At 45.5% G+C, this 23540-nt stretch overlaps 1 protein-coding gene across 3 annotated transcripts in view; it reads right to left on the bottom strand.

Annotated features, from left to right (window-relative positions):
- The window catches only part of LOC139262808 (LON peptidase N-terminal domain and RING finger protein 1-like), a 175936-nt gene that overhangs the window by 24669 nt on the left and 127727 nt on the right, over positions 1-23540 (bottom strand). For 2 of the 3 annotated variants that reach the window (XM_070877963.1, XM_070877961.1), the window contains 2 exons: positions 16798-16916; positions 16452-16623 (listed from right to left, as the gene is read on the bottom strand). In XM_070877963.1, coding sequence (XP_070734064.1) covers positions 16452-16623; positions 16798-16916 — 291 coding nt within the window. Of the gene's footprint in view, positions 1-16451; positions 16624-16797; positions 16917-22172; positions 22394-23540 lie in introns of those variants that run through there. The other variant, XM_070877962.1, reaches the window with a different exon arrangement.

The raw sequence follows: 23540 nt of genomic DNA, 5'->3' as shown, positions 1-23540 counted from the left end.
ATTGGTTCATTCTTCCTGCATTTAACCTGTCGAAACCCGTCAGAATTTTAAACGTTTCTATGAGATCCCCTCTCATTCTTCTGAACTCCAGGGAATACAAGCCCAGTTGATCCAGTGTTTCTTGATATGTCAGTCCCGCCATCCCGGGAATCAGTCTGGTGAACCTTCGCTGCACTCCCTCAATAGCAAGAATGTCCTTCCTCAAGTTAGGAGACCAAAACTGTACACAATACTCCAGGTGTGGCCTCACCAAGGCCCTGTACAACTGTAGCAACACCTCCCTGCCCCTGTACTCAAATCAACTCACTGTGAAGGCCAACATGCCATTTGCTTTCTTAACCGCCTGCGGTACCTGCATGCCAACCTTCAATGACTGATGTACCATGACACCCAGGTCTCGTTGCACCTCCCCTTTTCCTAATCTGTCACCATTCAGATAATAGTCTGTCTCTCTGTTTTTACCACCAAAGTGGATAACCTCACATTTATCCACATTATACTTCATCTACCATGCATTTGCCCACTCACCTAACCTATCCAAGTCACTCTGCAGCCTCATAGCATCCTCCTCACAGCTCACACTGCCACCCAACTTAGTGTCATCCGCAAATTTGGAGATACTACATTTAATCCCCTCGTCTAAATCATTAATGTACAATGAAAACAGCTGGGGCCCCAGCACAGAACCTTGCGGTACCCCACTAGTCACTGCCTGCCATTCTGAAAAGTACCCATTTACTCCTACTCTTTGCTTCCTGTCGGACAACCAGTTCTCAATCCATGTCAGCACACTACCCCCAATCCCATGTGTTTTAACTTTGCACATTAATCTCTTGTGTGGGACCTTGTCGAAAGCCTTCTGAAAGTCCAAATATACCACATCAACTGGTTCTCCCTTGTCCACTCTACTGGAAACATCCTCAAAAAATTCCAGAAGATTTGTCAAGCATGATTTCCCTTTCACAAATCCATGCTGACTTGGACCTATCATGTCACCTCTTTCCAAATGCACTGCTATGACATCCTTAATAATTGATTCCATCATTTTACCCACTACTGATGTCAGGCTGACCGGTCTATAATATAATAAACCGGCCCTGTTTTCTCTCTCCCTCCTTTTTTAAAAAGTGGGGTTACATTGGCACCCTCCACCCCATAGGAACTGATCCAGAGTCAATGGAATGTTGGAAAATGACTGTCAATGCATCCACTATTTCCAAGGCCACCTCCTTAAGTACTCTGGGATGCAGACCATCAGGCCCTGGGGATTTATCGGCCTTCAATCCCATCAATTTCCCCAACACAATTTCCTGACTAATAAGGATTTCCCTCAGTTCCTCCTCCTTACTAGACCCTCTGACCCCTTTTATATCCGGAAGGTTGTTTGTGTCCTCCTTAGTGAATACCGAACCAAAGTACTTGATGGTTTTCTCGATCAGTATGTTGAGGAACCAACTAGTAAACAGACTGTTTTAGATCCAGTATTGTGCAATCAGAAAGGGTTAATTAATAACATTGTAGTAAAGGGGACTTTTAGGGAAGAGTGACCATAATATGATAGAATTTTATATTTCATTTGAAAGTGATTTAGTTAAATCTGAAACTAGGGTCTTAAATCTAAACAAAAGAAACTACGTGGGTATGAGGGGGAGTTGGCGAAGGTAGATTGAAAAACTATGTTAAAAGATATGATGGTAGAAATACAATGGCTAGCAGTTATAGAATTAATACATCATTTACAACAAATATACATTCCTTTAAGGCACAAAAACCCCACAGTAAAAGTGGTCCAACCGTGGCTAACGAGAGAAGTTAAAGATAGTATTAGATCAAAGGAAGAGGGTTATATTGTTGCCAAAAAGAGCAGTAAGCCTGAGGATTGGGAGGGTTTTAGAATTCAGCAAAGGAAGACCAAGAAATTGATAAAAAAAGGGAAATAAAAAAGACTTACATTTATATAGCGCCTTTCACGAGCACCGGACGTCTCAAAGCGCTTTACAGCCAATGAAGTACTTTTGGAGTGCAGTCACTGCTGTGATGCAGGAAACACGGCAGCCAATCTGCGCACAGCAAGCTCCCACAAACAGCAATGTGATAATGACCACATTTTAGCATGAAACTGCGGCCTCTCTGGGTGCGTACGATGTGCCCGTCGATGCCCCGCAAATTCCAGGTTTAGGCGTGCACCGCGCATGCCCGGGAGAAGGGCCTTCGCGGGTGGAGATTTGGGCTATTTGGCCAGCGAGTGTCCTTCACACCCTCACACTCAGTAAAAGCAGCACAAGAGTTTCCAAAGATAGGAAATAAAATGTTATCAATAATTTTTATATTAAACTCTGTCCATTAAGGTAAGTTTATTTTTACCCTTATTAAAACAGATATTTTTGCCTAAAACATTTAATTAAATTCAATTTTAAATATGTGAAGTTCTTTTCTTAATTATTTTAAATGTTGTGTATTTTTGGGGGTATCCCCATTCATAGAAATGGTTGGTCCACATGATCCCAGGATACGCAAAACCCCTGGAGTACGTGTCCCTCTGTGCTGGGCTGCGGTGCAGAGGTCTCCGTTCCTTCGGGACCACCAGGTACATTCGGAAATATTTTTGTGGTCAGAGACATCCGCCCTCGGGAACGCCTCCTACGGCAATGTCAGGGCCAATCTGTTTTTGTTATATTGATTGAGGGCCAGGACCCACGGAGGACTCCCCTGCTCTTCTTCGGAATAGTGCAGTGGGTTCTTTTACTTCCACCTGATAAGCAGATGGGGCCTCGGTTTAACTTCACATCCGAAAGAGGGCATCTCTGACAGTGCGGCACTCCCTCAGTACTGCCCCTCCGACAGTGCAGCACTCCCTCAGTACTGCCCCTCTGACAGTGCACCACTCCCTCAGTACTGCCCCTCCGACAGTGCAGCACTCCCTCAGTACTGCCCCTCCGACAGTGCAGCACTCCCTCAGTACTGCCCCTCCGACAGTGCGGCGCTCCCTCAGTACTGCCCCTCCGACAGTGCGGCGCTCCCTCAGTACTGCCCCTCCGACAGTGCTGCATTTCCTCAGTACTGCCCCTCCGACAGTGCAGCACTCCCTCAGTACTGCCCCTCCGACAGTGCGGCGCTCCCTTAGTACTGCCCCTCCGACAGTGCAGCGCTCCCTCAGTACTGCCCCTCCGACAGTGCGACGCTCCCTCAGTACTGCCCCTCCGACAGTGCGGCGCTCCCTCAGTACTGCCACTCCGACAGTACGGCACTCCCTCAGTACTGCACTGCTAGAGGCAAGTGTGCTACCCACTGGGCCATAGCTGACACTATAAAAGAGAATATGAGAGTAAACTATGTTTCTATGATTCTATGAGAGACATAAAAACAGACTGTAAAAGCTTCTATAGATATGTAAAAAGGAAAAGATTAGCGAAAGTAAATGTGGGTCCCCTACAGGCTGAGACAGGAGGAATTATAATGGGGAATAAGGAAATGGCAGAGAAATTAAAACTCCCGGAAATAGTGGAGAACCAAGGATCCAGCAAGAATGTGGAACTGAAAGAAATTAGTATTAGTAAAACGATAGTACTGGAGAAATTAATGGAACTGAAAGCGATAAATCCCCTGGACCTGATGGCCTACATCCTGGGGTTTTGAAAGAGGTGGCTATAGAGCAAGTGGATGCATTGGTTGTCATCTTCCAGAATTCCATAGATTCTAGAACGGTTCCCGCAGATTGGAAGGCAGCAAATGTAACCCTGCTATTTAAGAAAGGAGGGAGAGAGAAAACAGGGAACTACAGACCAGTTAGCCTGACATCAGTAGTAGGGTAAATGCTAGAATCTATTATTAAAGACGTGGTAACAGGGCACTTAGAAAATAATAATAGGATTGGGCAGAGTCAACACGGATTTAGGAAAGGGAAATCATGTTTGACAAATCTGTTCGAGTTTTTTGAGTTTGTAACTAGTAGAATAGATAAGGGGGAACCAGTGGATGTGGTGTATTTGGATTTTCAGAAGGCATTTGATAAGGTGCCACACAAGAGGTCATTAAACAAAATTAAGGCTCATGGGATTAGGAATAATATACTGGCATGGACTGAGGATTGGTTAACGGAGAGAAAACAGTGAGTAGCAATAAACGGATAATTTTCGGGTTGGCGGGCTGTAACTAGTGGGGTACCGCAAGGATCGGAGCTTGGGCCCCAACTATTCACAATCTGTATCAATGATTTGGATGAGGGGACCGAATGTAATATATCCAAGTTTGCTGATGGTACAAAGCTCGATGGGAATGTAAGTTGTGAGGAGGATGCAAAGAGGCTTCAAGGGGATACGACAGGCTAAGTGAGTGGGCAAAACCATGGCAAATGGAATATAATGTGGAGAAATGTGAAGTTATCCACTTTGGTAGGAAAATAGAACAGCAGAGTATTATTTAAATGGTGAGAGATTGGGAAATGTTGGTGTTCAGAGGGACCTGGGTGTCCTTGTACACCAATCACTGAAAGTTAACCTGCAGGTACAGCAAGTGATTAAAGCAAATGGTATGTTGGCCTTTATTACAGGAGGATTTGAGTATAAGAGTAAAGATGTCTTACTGCAATTATATCGGGCCCTGCTGAGACCACACCTGGAGTATTGTGTACAGTGTCGGTCTCCTTACCTAAGGAAGGATATATTTGCCATAGAGGAAGTGCAACGAAAGTTCACCAGACTGATTCCTGGGATGGGGGGGATTGTCCTATGAGGTGAGATTGAGCAGACTGGGCCGATATTCTGTAGAGTTTAGAAGAATGAGAGGTGATCTCATTGAAACATACAACATTCTTACAGGGATTGACAGGGTAGATGCAGGGAGGGTGTTTCCCCCGGGCTGGGGAGTCTAGAACCAGGGGTCACAGTCTCAGGATAAGGGGTCGGACATTTAGGACTGAGATGAGAAGGAATTTCTTCACTCAGAGGGTGGTGAATCTTTGGAATTCTCTGTCCCAGAGGGCTGTGGAGGCTCAGTCGCTGAATATATTCAAGGCTGAGATCGATAGATTTTTAGATATTAAGGGAATCAAGATGTAAGAAATAGTTCAATCTAAAAGTAGGGGTTTAAATCCAAAGGAATTGCAAGTTACAAAAAGGGATAATAAACCTAAAGAAAAAGGCTTCACTGCCCAGCAGCTGGGGAATGACTGCAAGAAATGCAGCCACATTCGATAAGGGCAGAGAGCAAATAGCTAACACAAGGACGAACCTCCCCGGACATTAAATTGATAAGGGGGAACCAGAGTATGACAGGAAGGTGAATCAGAAAGTGGGGTCAAAGCAGAAAAAAATGGTAAAAAAACACATTTAAAAGCTCTCTAACTGAATGCACGCAGCATTCGTAACAAAATAGATGAGTTGACGGCACAAAGATTCAAATGGGCATTGTCTGTAGTACTCCTAACAGTAGCTACACTGTTGGACGGAGTATAAATCAAGAAATAATGGAGGCTTGTAAAAAAGGAACGGCAATAACCATGGGCGATTTTAACCTCTATATTGATTGGACAAAGCAAATTGGCCAGGGTAGCCTTGAGGAAGAGTTCATAGAGTGTATCCGGGATAGTTTCCTTGAACAGTACATTGCAGAATCAACCAGGGAGCAGGCTATCTTAGATCTGGTCCTGTGTAATGAGACAGGATTAATAAATTATCTCGTAGTAAAGGATCCTCTAGGAATGAGTGACCATAACACGGTTGAATTTCAAATTCAGTTGGAGGGTGAGAAAGTTGGATCTCTAACCAGGGTCCTAAGCTTTAACAAAGGAGACTACAAAGGTATGAGGGTAAAGTTGGCTAAAGTGGACTGGGAAAATAGATTAAAGTGTGGGACAGTTGATGAGCAGTGGCAGACATTTAAGGAGATATTTCATAACTCGCAATAAAAATATATCCCAATGAGAAGGAAAGACTAAGAGAAAGGATAAACATCCGTGGCTAACTAAGGAAATAAGGGATGGTATCAAATTGAAAAAAAGGCAAACAATGTGGCCAAGATTAGTGGGAGGCCGGAGGATTGGGAAACTTTTAAAAGCCAGCAAAGAACTAACAAAATAATAAGTAGCTCTCTTTTCTCTATTACTTTTTAAGTTGATTTTAAACTAGATAAGGCTAACTCGAGGGATGGCAGGGCAGCTCAGCCCCGTGGAGTGCACATCCTGCGACATGTGGGAAGTCCTGGATGCTTCACGCAGCCTAGACAACCCTGTGTGCAGGAGGTGTCTCCAGCTTCAACTGTTCGAGCTCCGTGTTTCAGAGCTGGAGCAGGGGTGGAGTCAGTACGGTGCATCCGCGAGGCTGAGAGCTACATGGATAGCCCGTTTCAGGAGGTGGTCATCCCACAGTTTAAAGGTGTGCAGGTAGAGGGGGAGTGGGTGACCACCAGACACGGTAAGTGTGCTCGGCAGGTAACGCAGGAGTCCCCCCGTGAGTCCATCTTACTTTCAAACTGATATTCACTTCTGAGTATCAGTAAGGGCGATGGTGCCTCTGGGGAGTGCAGCCAGAGCCAATTCCAAGGCACCATGGGAGGCTCAGCTGCACAGGGGGAAGGGACAAAGAACAAAAGAGCTGCTGGTGATCGGGGAGTCTATAGTTAGGGGAACAGACAGGCGTTCCTGCGGCCGGAGACGTGACTCCCGAATGGTTTTGTGCCTCCCTGGTGTCAGGGTCAAGGATGTCACAGAGCGGACACAGGGCATCCTGGGGGTGGGGGGGGGGGGGGGAGGTGGGGAGGGTAAACAGCTAGAGGTCGTGGTCCATATCGGGACCAACAACATAGGTCAAATGAGGGTTGAGGTCCTACAGGAAGAATTCAGGGAGCTAGGAAGAAAATTAAAGGTTAGGACTTCAAAGGTAGTATTCTCCAGGTTACTACCGGTACCACGTGCTAATGAGTACAAGAATAGATGATAGAGAGGATGAACACGTGGCTGGAGGGAGGGCTTTAAATTCCTGAGGCATTGGGACTGTTTCTGGGGGAGATGGGACCTGTACAAACCGGACGGGTTGCACCTCAACAGAGCCGGAACCAATATCCTCGCGGGGAGTTTTGCTGTTGGGGAGAGTTTAAACTGGCTTGGCAGGGGGCTGGGAACCTGAGAACAAATTCAAAAGGGAAGGAAGTAAAGCAGAAGTTGGATAGCAAGAATCTAGAAAGCGAATCTGTAAGACAGAGGAAATAGGGTTTAGTAAGTAGTGAGCAAGGAGGTCTTCCTGTGGTAAATACTTCAATGCAAGGAGTATAGTGAATAAGGCGGATGAGCTAAGAGCGCAGGTAGACACTTGGGAGTGTGACATTATAGACATTACAGAAACATGGCTGAAAGAGGGGCAGGTTTGGCAGATCAATATTCCTGGCTACAGGATTTTTAGACAAGACAGGTAAACAGGTGGGGTGGGGGGTTACGGTACTGATTAAAGAAACTATTACAGCAGTGAGGAGGGATCATCAAATGAGGCCCTATGGGTCGAAGTGAAAATTAAACAAGGGGCGATCACACTGCTGGGCGTGTATTATAGACCCCCAAACAGTGGGAGGGAGATAGAGGAGCAAATATGTCGGCAAATTACTGAGAAGTCTAAAAACCATAGGGTAGTAATAGCAGGAGATTTTAACTATCCAAATACTGATTTAGTGTGAAGTGTATAGAGGGTGCGGAATTCTTCAAATGCTTTCAAAATAACTTTTTTAGTCAGTACGTAGCAAGCCCAACACGAGAGGGGGCGGTTCTGGATTTAGTTTTGGGGAATGAAGCTGGGCAGGTTGAAGGGGTATTCGTGGGAGAGCACTTGGGTACCAGTGACCATAATTCAGTCAGATTCAAGTTGGTTATGGATAAGGACAAGAATAGGCCTGAAATAAAAGTTACGAATTGGGGAAAAGCTAATTTTGCTAAGTTAAGGAGTGATTTGGCCATAGTGGACTGGAAACAGCTACTTGTGGGTAAATCAGTGTCAGAACAGTGGGAGGCATTCAAGGAGGAGATCCGGAAGGCTCAGGCCAAACATGTGCCCTTAAAGAAAAAGGCTGGGAAAAATAATTCTAGAGCCCCCTTGGATGTCTAGGGACTTACAGGGGAGGATTAAGAAAAAAAGGGACGCTTATGTCATATATCAACGGCTAAATACTATAGAATCTTTAGAGGAATATAGAAAGTTTAGAGGCAAAAATAAAAAGGATATTAGGAATGCTAAGAGAGAGCACGAGAAATTCTTGGCCTGTAAAATTAAGGAAAACCCTAAGATGTTTTATAAATATATTAAGAGTAAGAAGGTAACTAAAGAAAGGGTAGGGCCGATTAAAGACCAAGAGAGTAATCTTTGTGTGGAGGCGGAAGATGTTGGGAGGGTTCTTAATGAATACTTTGTGTGTTTTCGCAAAGGAAAGGGGTAATGCAGACACCTATCGAGGAGGAGTGTGATATTCTCGATGAAATAAATATAGTGAGGGAGGAACTATTAAAGGGTTTAGCAGCTTTGAAAGTAGATAAGTCCCCAGGCCCAGATGAAATGCATCCCAGGCTGTTGAGCGAAGTAAAAGAGGAAATAGCAGAGGCCTTGACCATCATTTTCCAGTCCTCTTTGGATCTGGGCATGGTGCCGGAGGATTGGAGGACTGCTAATGTAGTACTCTTGTTTAAGAAGGGAGAAAGGGATAGGCCGAGTAATTACAGGCCTGTCAGCCTAACCTCAGTGGTGGGAAAATTATTGGAAAAAATCCTGAAAGACAGGATAAATCTGCATTTGGAAAGGCAAGGATTATTTAGGGACAGTCAGCACGGATTTGTTAAGGGAAGATCGTGTCTGACTAACCTGATTGAATTTTTTGAGGAGCTAACCAAGAAGATTGATGAGGGTAGTGAGTACGATGTAGTATATATGGACTTTAGCAAGGCTTTTGATAAGGTCCCACATGGTCGACTGGTCATGAAGGTTAAAGCCCATGGGATACAGGGCAAAGTGTCAAGTTGGATCCAAAATTGGCTTGGAGGTAGGAAGCAAAGGGTAATGATTGATGGGTGTTTTTGTGACTGGAAGGATATTTCCAGTGGGGTACCACAGGGCTCAGTACTGGGACCCTTGCTTTTTGTGGTGTATATCAACGATTTAGACTTGAATATAGGGAGTATGATTAAAAAGTTTGCAGACAACACTAAAATTGGCTGTGTGGTTGATAATGAAGAGGAAAGTCACGGGCTGCAGGAGGATATCAATCTACTGGTCAGGTGGGCAGAGCAGTGGCAAATGGAATTTAATTCAGAGAAGTGTGAGGTGATGCACATTGGGAGGGCTAATAAGGAAAGGGTATACACATTAAGCAGTAGGCCACTTAATAGTGTAGATGAACAAAGGGACCTTGGAGTGCTTGTCCACAGATCCCTGAAAGTAGCAGGCCAGGTGGATAAGGTGGTTAAGAAGGCATACGGAATGCTTGCCTTTATTGGCCGAGGCATAGAATATAAGAGCAGGGGGGGTTATGCTTAAATTATGTAATACTTTGGTTAGGCCACAGCTGGAGTATTGCGTGCAGTTCTGGTCGCTGTATTATAGGAAGGACGTGATTGCACTGGAGAGGGTGCAGAGGAGATTTACTAGGATGCTGCCTGGAATGGAGAATCCAGTTATGAGCACAGATTGGATAGGCTGGGTTTGTTCTCATTGGGACAGAGGAGGTTGAGTGGAGACCTCATCGAGGTGTACAATATATTGAGGGGCCTGGACATAGTGGATAGTAAGGGTCTATTTTCATTGGTGGAGGGGTCTATTACGAGGGGGCATAGTCTTAAGATGGTTGGTGGAAGGTTTAGAGGGGATTTGAGTGGGGGGCTTCTTTACGCAGAGGGCTGTGGGGATCTGGAACTCGCTGTCTGGAAGAGTGGTGGATGCAGAAACCCTCACCACTTTTAGGAGATGGTTGGATGGGCCCTTAAAGTGCAGTAACCTACAGGGTTACGGACCCAGAGCTGGTAATTGGGATTAATCTGGATGACCTTTTGTTGAATGGCGCAGATATAATGGTAAGTACTGCAGGGAATAGAATACGGCCAGGGTGATCTCCTGGACTAGTGTCGATCGCCTGGATGGGTCAGAGAGGAATTTCCCCAGATTTTTTTCTCCCTAAATTGGCCTGGGTTTGTATCTGGTTTTTTCCTCTCCCAGGAGATCACATGGCTCCGGTTGGGGTGGAGTGTAGAATGTTTCAGTGTAAGGGGTGTCGCAGTTGTGGTGAGGTGGACTGGTTGGGCTGGGTGCTCTTTGCCTTTTCGTCATTGTTCAGAGGTTGATATGTAACCTTTCGGGCTGCTGACCAAGGGCTGGCCGGCGCGGACACGATGGCCCGGAATGGCCTCCTTCTGCGCTGTAAATTTCCTTTTTCTATGTTTCTATGAGGGAAGATAGATTATGAAAGCAAACTAGCATGAAATATAAAAAGAGATAGTAAAAGTTTCTACAGGTACATAAAAAGGAAAAGAGTGACTAAAGTAAATGTTGGTCCCCTGGAGGATGAGACTGGGGAATTAATAATGTGGAACAGGGAAATGGCAGAGACTTTGAATAAATATTTTGTATCGGTCTTCACAGTAGAAGACATTAAAAATATCCCAATAGTGGATTATCAGGGGGCTATAAGGAGGGAGGAACTTAATACAATCACTATCACTAATGAAGTAGTACTCGGTAAAATAATGGGACTAAAGGTGAACAAGTCCTCTGGACCTGATGCCTTACATCCTCGGGTCTTAAAAGAAGTGGCTGCAGAGATAGTGATGGATTAGTTACTACCAAAATTCCCTGGATTCTGGGGCGGTCCCAGCTGGTTGGAAAACCGCAAATGTAACGCCACTATTTAAAAAAGGAGACAAACAGAGAGCAGGAAACTATAGACCAGTTAGCCTAACATCTGTCGTTGGGAAAATGCTGGAGTCCATTATTAAAGAAGCAGTAGCAGGAAATTTGGAAAAGCATAATTCAATCAAGCAGAGTCAGCATGGTTTTATGAAAGGGATATCATGTTTGACAAATTTGCTGGAGCTCTTGGAGGATGTAACAAGCAGGGTGGATAAGGAGGAACCAGTGGATGTGGTGTATTTGGATTTCCAGAAGGCATTTGACAAGGTGCCACATAAAAGGTTACTGCACAAGATAAAAGTTCACAGGTTGGAGGTAATATATTAGCATGGATAGAGGATCGGCTAACTAACAGAAAACAGAGAGTCGGGATAAATGGATCATTTTCCGGTTGGCAAACAGTGACTAGTGGGGTGCCACAGGGATCAGTGCTGGGGCCTCAACTATTTACAATCTGTATTAATGATTTTGGATGAAGGGACCGAGTGTAATGTAGCCAAGTTTGCTGATGATACAAAGATGGGTGGGAAAGCAAATTGTGAGGACACACAAAATCTACAAAGGGATAACGACAGGCTAAATGGGCAAAAATTGGCAGATGGAGTATAATGTAGGAAAATGTGAGGTTATCCACTTTGGCAGAAAAAGTACAAAAGCAAATTATAATTTAAATGGAGAAAAATTGCAAAGTGCCGCAGTACAGAGGGACCTGGGGGTCCTTGTGCATGAAACACAAAAAGTTAGTATGCAGGTGCAGGACATTCTGAAATGGGAGGGAGAACAGCCAGTTGTCGTGGTGCACATTGGTACCAACGACATAGGTAAAAAAAGGGATGAGGTCCTACGAAAAGAATTTAAGGAGCTAGGAGCTAAATTAAAAAGTAGGACCTCAAAAGTAGTAATCTCGGGATTGCTACCAGTGCCACGTCCTAGTCAGAGTAGGAATCACAGGATAGCGCAGATGAATACATGGCTTGAGCAGTGGTGCAGCAGGGAGGGATTCAAATTCCTGGGGCATTGGAACCGGTTCTGGGGGAGGTGGGACCAGTACAAACCGGATGGTCTGCACCTGGGCAGGACCAGAACCAATGTCCTAGGGAGAGTGTTTGCTAGTGCTGTTGGGGAGGAGTTAAACTAATATTGCAGGGGGATGGGAACCTATGCAGGGAGACAGAGGGAAACAAAAATGAGGCAAAAGCAAAAGACAGAAAGGAGATGAGGAAAAGTAGAGGGCAGAGAAACCCAAGGCAAAGAACAAAAAGGGCCACTGTACAGCAAAATTCTAAAAGGACAAAGGGTGTTAAAAAAGCAAGCCTGAAGGCTTTGTGTCTTAATGCAAGGAGTATCCGCAATAAGGTGGATGAATTAACTGTGCAAATAGATGTTAACAAATATGATGTGATTGGGATTACGGAGACGTGGCTCCAGGATGATCAGGGCTGGGAACTCAACATCCAGGGGTATTCAACATTCAGGAAGGATAGAATAAAAAGGAAAAGGAAGTGGGGTAGCATTGCTGGTTAAAGAGGAGATTAATGCAATAGTTAGGAAAGACATTAGCTTGGATGATGTGGAATCTATATGGGTAGAGCTGCAGAATACCAAAGGGCAAAAAACGTTAGTGGGAGTTGTGTACAGACCTCCAAACAGTAGTAGTGATGTTGGGGAGGGCATCAAACAGGAAATTAGGAGTGCATGCAATAAAGGTGCAGCAGTTATAATGGGTGACTTTAATATGCACATAGATTGGGCCAGCCAAACTGGAAGCAATACGGTGGAGGAGAATTTCCTGGAGTGCATAAGGGATGGTTTTCTAGACCAATATGTCGAGGAACCAACTAGGGGGGAGGCCATCTTAGACTGGGTGTTGTGTAATGAGAGAGGATTAATTAGCAATCTCGTTGTGCGAGGCCCCTTGGGGAAGAGTGACCATAATATGGTGGAATTCTGCATTAGGATGGAGAATGAAACAGTTAATTCAGAGACCATGGTCCAGAACTTAAAGAAGGGTAACTTTGAAGGTATGAGGCATGAATTGGCTAAGATAGATTGGCTAATGATACTTAAGGGGTTGACTGTGGATGGGCAATGGCAGACATTTAGAGACCGCATGGATGAATTACAACAATTGTACATTCCTGTCTGGCGTAAAAATAAAAAAGGGAAGGTGGCTCAACCGTGGCTATCTAGGGAAATCAGGGATAGTATTAAAGCCAAGGAAATGGCATACAAATTGGCCAGAAATAGCAGCGAACCTGGGGACTGGGAGAAATTTAGAACTCAGCAGAGGAGGACAAAGGGTTTGATTAGGGCAGGGAAAATGGAGTACGAGAAGAAGCTTGCAGGGAACATTAAGGCGGATTGCAAAAGTTTCTATAGGTATGTAAAGAGAAAAAGGTTAGTAAAGACAAACGTAGGTCCCCTGCAGTCAGAATCAGGGGAAGTCATAACGGGGAACAAAGAAATGGCAGACCAATTGAACAAGTACTTTGGTTCAGTAGTCACTAAGGAGGACACAAACAACCTTCCGGATATAAAAGTGGTCAGAGGGTCTAGTAAGGAGGAGGAACTGAGGGAAATCTTCATTAGTCGGGAAATTGTGTTGGGGAAATTGATGGGATTGAAGGCCGATAAATCCCCAGGGCCTGATGGGCTGCATCCCAGAGTACTTAAGGAGGTGGCCTTGGAAATAGCGGATGCATTGACAGTCATTTTCCAACATTCCATTGACTCTGGATCAGTTCCTATCGAGTGGAGGGTAGCCAATGTAACCCCACTTTTTAAAAAAGGAGGGAGAGAGAAAGCAGGGAATTATAGACCGGTCAGCCTGACCTCAGTAGTGGGTAAAATGATGGAATCAATTATTAAGGATGTCATAGCAGCGCATTTGGAAAATGGTGACATGATAGGTCCAAGTCAGCATGGATTTGTGAAAGGGAGATCATGCTTGACAAATCTTCTGGAATTTTTTGAGGATGTTTCCAATAAAGTGGACAAAGGAGTACCAGTTGATGTGGTATATTTGGACTTTCAGAAGGCTTTCGACAAGGTCCCACACAGGAGATTGATGTGCAAAGTTAAAGCACATGGGATTGGAGGTAGTGTGCTGACGTGGATTGAGAACTGGTTGTCAGACAGGAAGCAAAGAATAGGAGTAAATGGGTACTTTTCGGAATGGCAGGCAGTGACTAGTGGGGTACCGCAAGGTTCTGTGCTGGGGCCCCAGCTGTTTACATTGTACATTAATGATTTAGACGAGGGGATTAAATGTAGTATCTCCAAATTTGCGGATGACACTAAGTTGGGTGGCAGTGTGAGCTGCGAGGAGGATGCTATGAGGCTGCAGAGTGACTTGGATAGGTTAGGTGAGTGGGCAAATGCGTGGCAGATGAAGTATAATGTGGATAAATGTGAGGTTATCCACTTTGGTGGTAAAAACAGAGAGACAGACTATTATCTGAATGGTGACAGATTAGGAAAAGGGAAGGTGCAACGAGACCTGGGTGTCATGGTACATCAGTCATTGAAGGTTGGCATGCAGGTACAGCAGGCGGTTAAGAAAGCAAATGGCATGTTGGCCTTCATAGCGAGGGGATTTGAGTACAGGGGTAGGGAGGTGTTGCTACAGTTGTACAGGGCCTTGGTGAGGCCACACCTGGAGTATTGTGTACAGTTTTGGTCTCCTAACTTGAGGAAGGACATTCTTGCTATTGAGGGAGTGCAGCGAAGATTCACCAGACTGATTCCCGGGATGGTGGGACTGACCTATCAAGAAAGACTGGATCAACTGGGCTTGTATTCACTGGAGTTCAGAACAGTGAGAGGGGACCTCATAGAAACGTTTAAAATTCTGACGGTTTGGACAGGTTGGATGCAGGAAGAATGTTCCCAATGTTGGGGAAGTCCAGAACCAGGGGTCACAGTCTAAGGATAAGAGGTAAGCCATTTAGGACTGAAATAAGGAGAAACTTCTTCACCCAGAGAGAGTGGTGAACCTGTGGAATTCTCTACCACAGAAAGTAGTTGAGGCCAATTCACTAAATATATTCAAAAGGGAGTTAGATGAAGTCCTTACTACTTGGGGGATCAAGGGGTATGGCGTGAAAGCAGGAAGGGGGTACTGAAGTTTCATGTTCAGCCATGAACTCATTGAATGGCGGTGCAGGCTAGAAGGGCTGAATGGCCTGCTCCTGCACCTATTTTCTATGTTTCTATGTTTCTATGTACAGCAAGTGATCAGGAAGGCAAATGGAATGATGGCCTTTATTGCAAGGGGGATAGAGTATAAAAGCAGAGAAGTCCTGCTACAACTGTACAGGGTATTGGTGAGGCCACACCTGGAGTACTGCGTACAGTTTTGGTCTCCTTATTTAAGGAAGGATATACTTGCATTGGAGGCAGTTCAGAGAAGGTTCACTAGATTGATTCCGGAGATGAGGGGGTTGACTTATGAGGAAAGGTTGAGTAGGTTGGGCCTATATTCATTGGAGTTCAGAAGAATGAGAGGTGATCTTATTGAAACATGTAAGATAATGAGGGGGCTCGACCAGGTGGATGCAGAGAAGATATTTCCACTCAGGGGAAACTAAAATTAGGGGACATAGTCTCAGAATAAGAGGCCGTCTAGTTAAAACTGAGATGAGAGAAATTTCTTCTCTGAGGGTTGTAAATCAGTGGAACTGTCTGCCCCAGAGAGCTGTGGAGGCTGGGTCATTGAATATATTTAAGGTGGAGATAGACAGATTTTTGAAAGATAAGGGAGTAAAGGGTTAATGGGAGCGTGATCAGATCAGCCACGATCGTATTGAATGGTGGAGCAGGCTCGAGGGGCCAAATGGCCGACTCCTGCTCCTATTTCTTATGTTCTTATATTCTAATAAACAAATTACTCCTAGGAGACCCAAAGTCAGTTAGCATGGGACCAGTGAAGCAATAAAGTGTCCTTAAGAAATAGAACGAGACATTCAGCACAGAGATAGGAAAGAAACTGCTGTTGCTCGATGGGAAGGGATTGTCAGTGATATCCTCTCCCCGGTAATGATTAACACCAGGTATCCACCAGCCCATCGAAATAAAGTATAAAAATAGGTGACCGAGAGGGGAAAGCAGGCAGTGAGGGGCAGAGGTTTTCTCAGAGTGGATGAATGCTGGCTAAATAGCCTAACACCTTCATCAAGTCTTAACCTCGGAGGTAGATCAATGCTGGGCTAACGGCAGAACACCTGCGACAGCTCCAGGAACAACCCAGGCTGCAGGGATCCACCAATCTAAGACCACCGCTCTGTCTCGACATGTGTCTGTCTGTCCATCCTTCCAGTCGTTTGGCTCCGTGTTGACGGCTCTCAACTGACCCGGGTGGTGTGTCTATACCCATCTTAACCGTACTATAGTTCTTTAATAAAATACCGTACAAATCCTAAGACCCTTTGCGTATGTGCGTGAGGTGTGATCCAATGGGGACAGTGCAGGAAAGTGGAGCTGCTATAGAAGATCAGCCATGATCTTATTGAATGGCAGAGCAGGCTCGAGGGGCCGAATGGCCGACTCCTGCTCCTGATTCTTAGGTTTTTATAACCTTACCTGGGTTGCTCAGTCCTTCTGCTGAAAGTTTGTTTGTGGTCTCCTTCTCCATGGGTTGAAGGACAATCGGCCATTGCCCGCTGGAGACGTCCTGCGTTAAGGACACTCCTGCGCCCTGCGTTAAGGACACTCCTGCGCCCTGCACACAGTCGGTAGCCGCCAGTGACAGGTTCTACAGAGGAGTAATGGGTAAAGACACAAGAAGTTACACCACCGAGGAACTGCGGACTCGCTTCCCGGGCGGCAGACGGAGCTCAATAAACAAATGAAGATTGAAAGAGAAGCACAGGGGGATATTTTCAGTGTGGCTGCTCCAGGTCTATTGACGTGGATCAGAATCACTCACCTCAACACCCTCGGTAATCCTTCTACACTCCAATTCCAAATTATCCAGTCGGTCCCCTGCCACCTGGACTCCCACCGTTTCCTCAGCTGGGGAGGGTCCAGACTGTCCATCATCGGGTGCTGTTGGTACAAGATGAACAGTCAGTCCCACTGGCTACACCAGCGACGTATTAACGAACAGAGCAATTGCTGGGCCAAGGAAAACCAGGGTCCATCTAGTTCACCTGCTACCTTCCTGGTAGTCAAGACGATACGATAATGGAATTGTTGACTGATCACCAATGTTCCCGCTAAGCCGCGCGGTCTGGAGGTCCTCTGCAGGCCGCTCACCGGCTTTAACGTACAAGAAACTGCCCCTGCACGGAAGTTTGAATGGGCCGCACAGCCATAGAATGGTTCCAGCACAGGCGGCCATTGGGCCTGTCGAGCCCGTGCCGGCTCTCTGCAAGAGCACCGCAGCCAGTCCCACTCTCCCTCCAACCCTTTCCCCATAGTCCTGCAACAAACATTTCTTTCACTTACTTATCCAATTCCCTTTTGAAAGTCACAACTGAATCTGCCTCCACCACCCTTTCAGGCCGTGCATTTTAGATTTTAACCATTCACACGTAAAAAAGTTTTTCGTCATGTCGCCTTGAAAATTAAATAAATTTAAGGCGAACATAGACAGATTTTTGAACGATAAGGGAATAAAGGGTTATGGGGAGCAGACAGGGAAGTGGAGCTTGAGTCCATGATCAGATGATCTTATTAAATAACGGAGCAGGCTCAAGGGGCCGAATGGCCTGCTCCTGCTCCTATTTCTTATGTTCTTTGTTTTTATTGCCAATCACCTTAAATCTGTGTCCTCTGGTCTGCGACCCTTCCGCCAATGGGAACAGTGTCTCTCTATCTACTCTGTCTAGACCCTACATGACTTTGAACATCTCTATCAAATTTCCTCTCAACCATTTCTGCTCTAAAGGAGAACAACCCCAGCTTCTCCAGTCTATCCACGTAACTGAAGCCCCTCATCTCTGGAACCATTCTCGTAAATATTTTCTGCACCTTCTCCAAGCCCTTCACATCCTTCCTAAAGTGCCCAGAATTGGACACAATACTTGAGTTGAGGCCGAACCCGTGTTTTATAAAAGGTTCACCATACGTTATGCTGTAGCTGGACAAAGCCCTGGTTAGACCACACCTGGAGCACTGTGAGCCGTTCTGGGCCCACACCTTGGGGAGTGTTGAAGAGTGTTTCCATAGAGCAAAGGCACCGGTGGCATAATGTTAGAATTAAATATGTGTGTATAAAATGGTGGCAGGATATGTATGAAGGTGGCTGCCAGCGATTCAGCAAAGCACTAAGGGAGTGCAGCTAGCATTCCTAGTTACTGATAATTGCCGTTCCTCACACGGGAATACACAGTAAAGACCAGCTCAGCAGATGTCTCTAATCAACAGGCGTCCAGGTCCCAGACAAGATGTCCCAGTAGAATGATAGAATAGTACTCCTGTAACAGGATTAAGATAAGGAATCTACCCAAAAACAGCACCCAAGGACAGTAAGATCAGGGGGGGGCCTGGACAATGTCACAAGACCATGAGTAACCCTTAGCAACCTAATGTTTAGAAACCAATTCTATTGGTCTAATTGAATCTATATGTAATCTGTAATCAATATGATTGGATAGTGTCCAGCTGAAATGGTCTGATGTAACTGTAGTAAACTGTTGTAAAACATATAAAAATCCATTAAATCCTTTGTTCAGCGGAGAGAGGTGCCTGGATGAACCAGTGGCTTCATCTCCCCGCCGACGTAATAAACCGTTTTGGTGTATGGAACCGACCCAGAGTGACGAGTGATTCTTGGAGGGAACATTCGCACTAACAGGGAGGGTATATTAGCCTTGGAGAGAGTGCGGTATAGGTTTACCAAAATGATAACCAGACTCTAATGTTCATAGAAATCACAGAAATTTACAGCACAGGAGGAGGCCATTCGGCCCATCGTGTCCGCACTGGCCGACAAAGAGCTACCCAGCCTAATCCCACTTTCCAGCTCTGGGTCCGTAGCCCTGCAGGTTACGGCACTTCAGGTGCACATCCAAGTACTTTTTAAATGTGGTGAGGGTTTCTGCCTCTACCACCCTTTCAGGCAGTGAGTTCCAGACCCCCACCACCCTCTGGGTGAAGACATTTCCCCTCAAATCCCCTCTAAACCTTATACCAATGACTTAAAATCTATGCCCCCTGGTTGTTGACCCCTCTACTAAGGAAATAGGTCCTTCCTATCCATTCTATCTAGGCCCCTCATACTTTTATACACCTCAATAAGGTCTCCCCTCAGCCTCCTCTGTTCCAAAGAAAACAACCCCAGCCTATCCAATCTTTCCTCATAGCTAAAATTCTCCAGTCCAGGCAACATCCTCGTAAATCTCCTCTGTACCCTCTCGAGTGCAATCACATCACTCCTGTAATGTGGTGACCAAAACTGCACGCAGTACTCTAGCTGTAGCCTAGTGTTTAAGCATAACCCCCTCTCCCGCTCTTGTATTCTATGCCTCAATTAATAAAGGCAAGTATTTCACTTGCCTTCCTAGAAACATAGAAAATAGGTGCAGGAGTAGGCCATTCAGCCCTTCGAGCCTGCACCACCATTCCATAAGATCATGGCTGATCATTCACCTCAGTGCCCCACCTTCTTAACCACCTTATCTACCTGGCCTGCTACCTTCAGGGATCTGTACTCCAAGGTCCCTTTGTTCCTCTACACTTCTCAGGGTCCTATCATTTAATGTATGTTCCCTTGCCTTGTTAGCCCTCCCCAAATGCATTACCTCGCACTTCTCCGGATTGAATTCCATTTGCCACTGTTCTGCCCATCTGACCAGTACATTGATATCTTCCTGCAGTCTACAGCTTTCTTCTTCATTATCAACCATACGGCCAATTTTTGTATCATCTGCAAACTTCTTAATCATACCCCCAACATTCAAGTCCAAGTCAGTGATATATACCACAACAAACAAGGGACCCCGTACTGAGCCCTGCGGTACCCCACTGGATACAGCCTTCCAGTCACAAAAACACCCATCAACCATTACCCTTTGCTTCCTGCCTCTGAGACAATTTTGGATCCAACTTGCTACTTTGCCCTGGATCCCATGGGCTGTTAGTCTCGTGACCAGTCTGCCATGTGGGACCTTATCAAACGCCTTGCTAAAATCCATATACACGACATCATCGACCCTCCTGGTTACCTCCTCGAAAAATTCAATCAAGTTAGTCAGACACAACCTTCCCTTAACAAATCCATGCTGACTGTATTCATTAAGAACCCTACCCACATCTTCTGCCTCCACACACAGATTACCCTCATGGTCTCTAATAGGCCCCACTCTTTCTCTAGTTATCCTCTTGCTCCTAATGTATTTATAAAACATCTTTGGGGAAAATGCTTGAAGCTATCATTAAGGAAGAAATAGCGGGACATCTAGATAGGAATAGTGCAATCAAGCAGACGCAACATGGATTCATGAAGGGGAAATCATGTTTAACTAATTTACTGGAATTCTTTGAGGATATAGCGAGCATGGTGGATAGAGGTGTACCGATGGATGTGGTGTATTTAGATTTCCAAAAGGCATTCGATAAGGTGTCAAACAAAAGGTTACTGCAGAAGATAAAGGTACGCGGGGTCAGTGGAAATGTATTAGCACGGATAGAGAATTGGCTGGCTAACAGAAAGCAGAGAGTTGGGATAATTGGGTCCTTTTCAGGTTGGAAATCAGTGGTTAGTGGTGTGCCACAGGGATCGGTGCTGGGACCACAACAGTTTACAATATACATAGAATACCTGGAAGAGGGGACAGAGTGTAGTGTAACAAAATTTGCAGATGACACAAAGATTAGTGGGAAATAGAGGACACAGAGAGGCTGCAAAGAGATTTTGATAGGTTAAGCGAATGGGCTAAGGTTTGGCAGATGGAATACAATGTCGGAAAGTGTGAGGTCATCTACCTTGGAAAAAAAACCCAGTAAAATGGAATATTAATTGAATGGGGAGAAATTACAACATGCTGCGGTGCAGAGGGACCTGGGGGTCCTTGTGCATGAAACTCTTTTAGAATCCTTGTGCATGAAACTCTTTTTCCCAAAAAGTTAGTTTACAGGTGCAGCAGGTAATCAGGAAGGCGAATGGAATGTTGGCCTTCATTGCGAGAAGGATGGAGTACAAAAGCAGGGAGGTCCTGCTGCAACTGGACAGGGTATTGGTGAGGCCGCACCTGGAGTACTGCATGCAGTTTTGGTCACCTTACTTAAGGAAGGATATACTAGCCTTGGAGGGGGTACAGAGACGATTCACTAGGCTGATTCCAGAGATAAGGGGGTTACCTTATGATGATAGATTGAGTGAACTGGGTCTTTATTCATTGGAGTTCAGAAGGATGAGGGGTGATCTTATAGAAACATTTAAAATAATGAAAGGGATAGACAAGATAGAGGCAGAGAGGTTGTTTCCACTGGTCGGGGTTGAGAAGGAATTTCTTCTCCCACAGGGTTGTGAATCTGTGGAATTCTCTGCCCAAGCAAGCAGTTGAGGTTAGCTCATTGAATGTATTCAAGTCACAGATAGATAGATTTTTAATCAATAAGGGAATTAAGGGTTACGGGGAGCAGGCGGGTAAGTGGAGCTGAGTCCACGGCCAGATCAGCCATGATCTTGTTGAATGGCGGAGCAGGCTCGAGGGGCTAGATGGCCTACTCCTGTTCCTAATTCTTATTTTCTTATGTTTCCTTGCCAAAATGTTTTCAAGCTGTCGTTACTTTCCTAATATCCTTTTTAATTGCACCCCTGCACTTCTCCAGGGTTTCGGCAGTATTGAGCCCTCAGTATCTGTCATAAGCTTCCCTTTTTTTCTTGGTCCTTCCCTTAAATTACAAGGAGAGATTACACAAACCAGGGATGTAATCCCTGGAATTTAGAAGGTTAAGGAGTGATTTGATCAATGTTTTCAGGATATTAAGGAGAAGAAAGAGGGTAGATCGAGAAAAGCTATTCCCGCTGGTTGGGGAGTCTGGGACTAGGGGCACAAGTCTAAACATTAGAGCCAGACCTTTCCAGGAGTGAGATTAGGAAACACTTCTACACACAAAGGGCGGTAGAAATTTGAAACTCTCGTCTGCAAATGGCAACTGATGCTGGGTCAGTTGTTAATTTTAAATCGGAGATTGATAGATTTCTGTTAACTAAAGTTATTAAATGTTAAGTGCAAAGGCGGGTTTGTGGAGTTAGGTCGCAGATCAGCCATAATCGCATTGAATGTCAGAACAAGCTCGAGGGGCTCAATGACCTCCTCCTGTTCCTATCAGAAGTGATGAAAGGTCATTGACCTGAAAGGTGAGCTCTCTCTCCACAGATGCTGCCAGACCTGCTGAGCATGTTCACCATTTTCTGTTTTTGTTTTGCTCTCTTAGGACCTGAAACTGAAGTTACAGAACGACAGTGACTGAGAGAGAATGTCTGAAACAGGCTGAGTATCAAACACATAGACAGGGCACGGATAAATAGCCCACTCTAGTTCACACAATTCTGGCATGTTCAATTTCAGTGAGTTTCAAGTCAGTGTGAATTTATAACAGAATCCTCCCACTCAACAGCCCCTGCAAACTACCCACCCATTGACTCTCCTCCCACAGCCCATGTACACACTGCCCTATCACAGACCCTCCCCACCCATTGAATCTCCCACAGCCCATGTACACTCTCCCCTATCACTGACCCCACCCACCCATTGAATCTCCCACAGCCCATGTACACACTCCCCTATCACTGACCCTACCCACCCATTGAATCCCCTCCCACAGCCCATGTACACTCCCCCATCACTGACCCTACCCACCCATTGAATCCCCTCCCACAGCCCATGTACACTCCCCCATCACTGACCCTACCCACCCATTGAATCCCAAGAGGGAAAGCTCCGCAAAAATACGCCCCGATTCCCAAAATTAGTGAAGCTAACCTGCAGAATATGCGTCCATTGCTACTTATCTTGTCCTAAATATTCACTGTCTCAGAGACCTATGAGTGGTGAAGTGACCCCACCTGACTGACCCTTCATGACCCTAATAATTGGTTGCTGCCCTCACACAATCTTTTCCAGCCCATGTGATATGCCCCTCGGAGCATCTGGGACTGTCAGTCTGTAAATGTATCGCTGCATCAAGTTCAACCCCACCACCACACTACCCCAGCCCACCACCCCATTAACCCTTTAAGGCTTCAGGGTCTGAGCACTAAATGCTGAGCAACTGTTACAACAGGAACAATTTGTATTCATATTACATCTTTAACATTCCAAAGCATTCCTCTCCTTCCCTCGAGTTTCCACCCTTGCATTGTTATTCCTCTTCGGTAAGGTTAACATTACTGGATGTGTCCCCAGAAACACTCACAAGTGACATCAGCCTTTCACACCGCCTTGTGTAACCTCCCCTTACTGAAAACTCTGCCAAACCCTTTCACAAAAAGACAAGTGTTTAAAGTGTTCAGTGACTGCTCTCCACAATTCCTTCCAATGCCACTGCCCACACCAGCCCTCTCCCTCCCTGCTAATTCACTGGACCTGGAGTGCTTTCCACAACCAGCAAGTGTTTTTAAATGTACTATTTCTTTCATTGTCCCTAACCCCCACCCGACCTCTCTCGCTCTCTCTTCCCGCTCCTTTCTCACTCTCTCCTCCCCCCCTTCTCTCGCTC

This window comes from Pristiophorus japonicus, chromosome 4 (assembly GCF_044704955.1).
Source record: "Pristiophorus japonicus isolate sPriJap1 chromosome 4, sPriJap1.hap1, whole genome shotgun sequence".
Lineage (NCBI taxonomy): Eukaryota > Metazoa > Chordata > Chondrichthyes > Pristiophoridae > Pristiophorus > Pristiophorus japonicus.
This window is presented reverse-complemented; position numbering and strand designations above follow the sequence as displayed.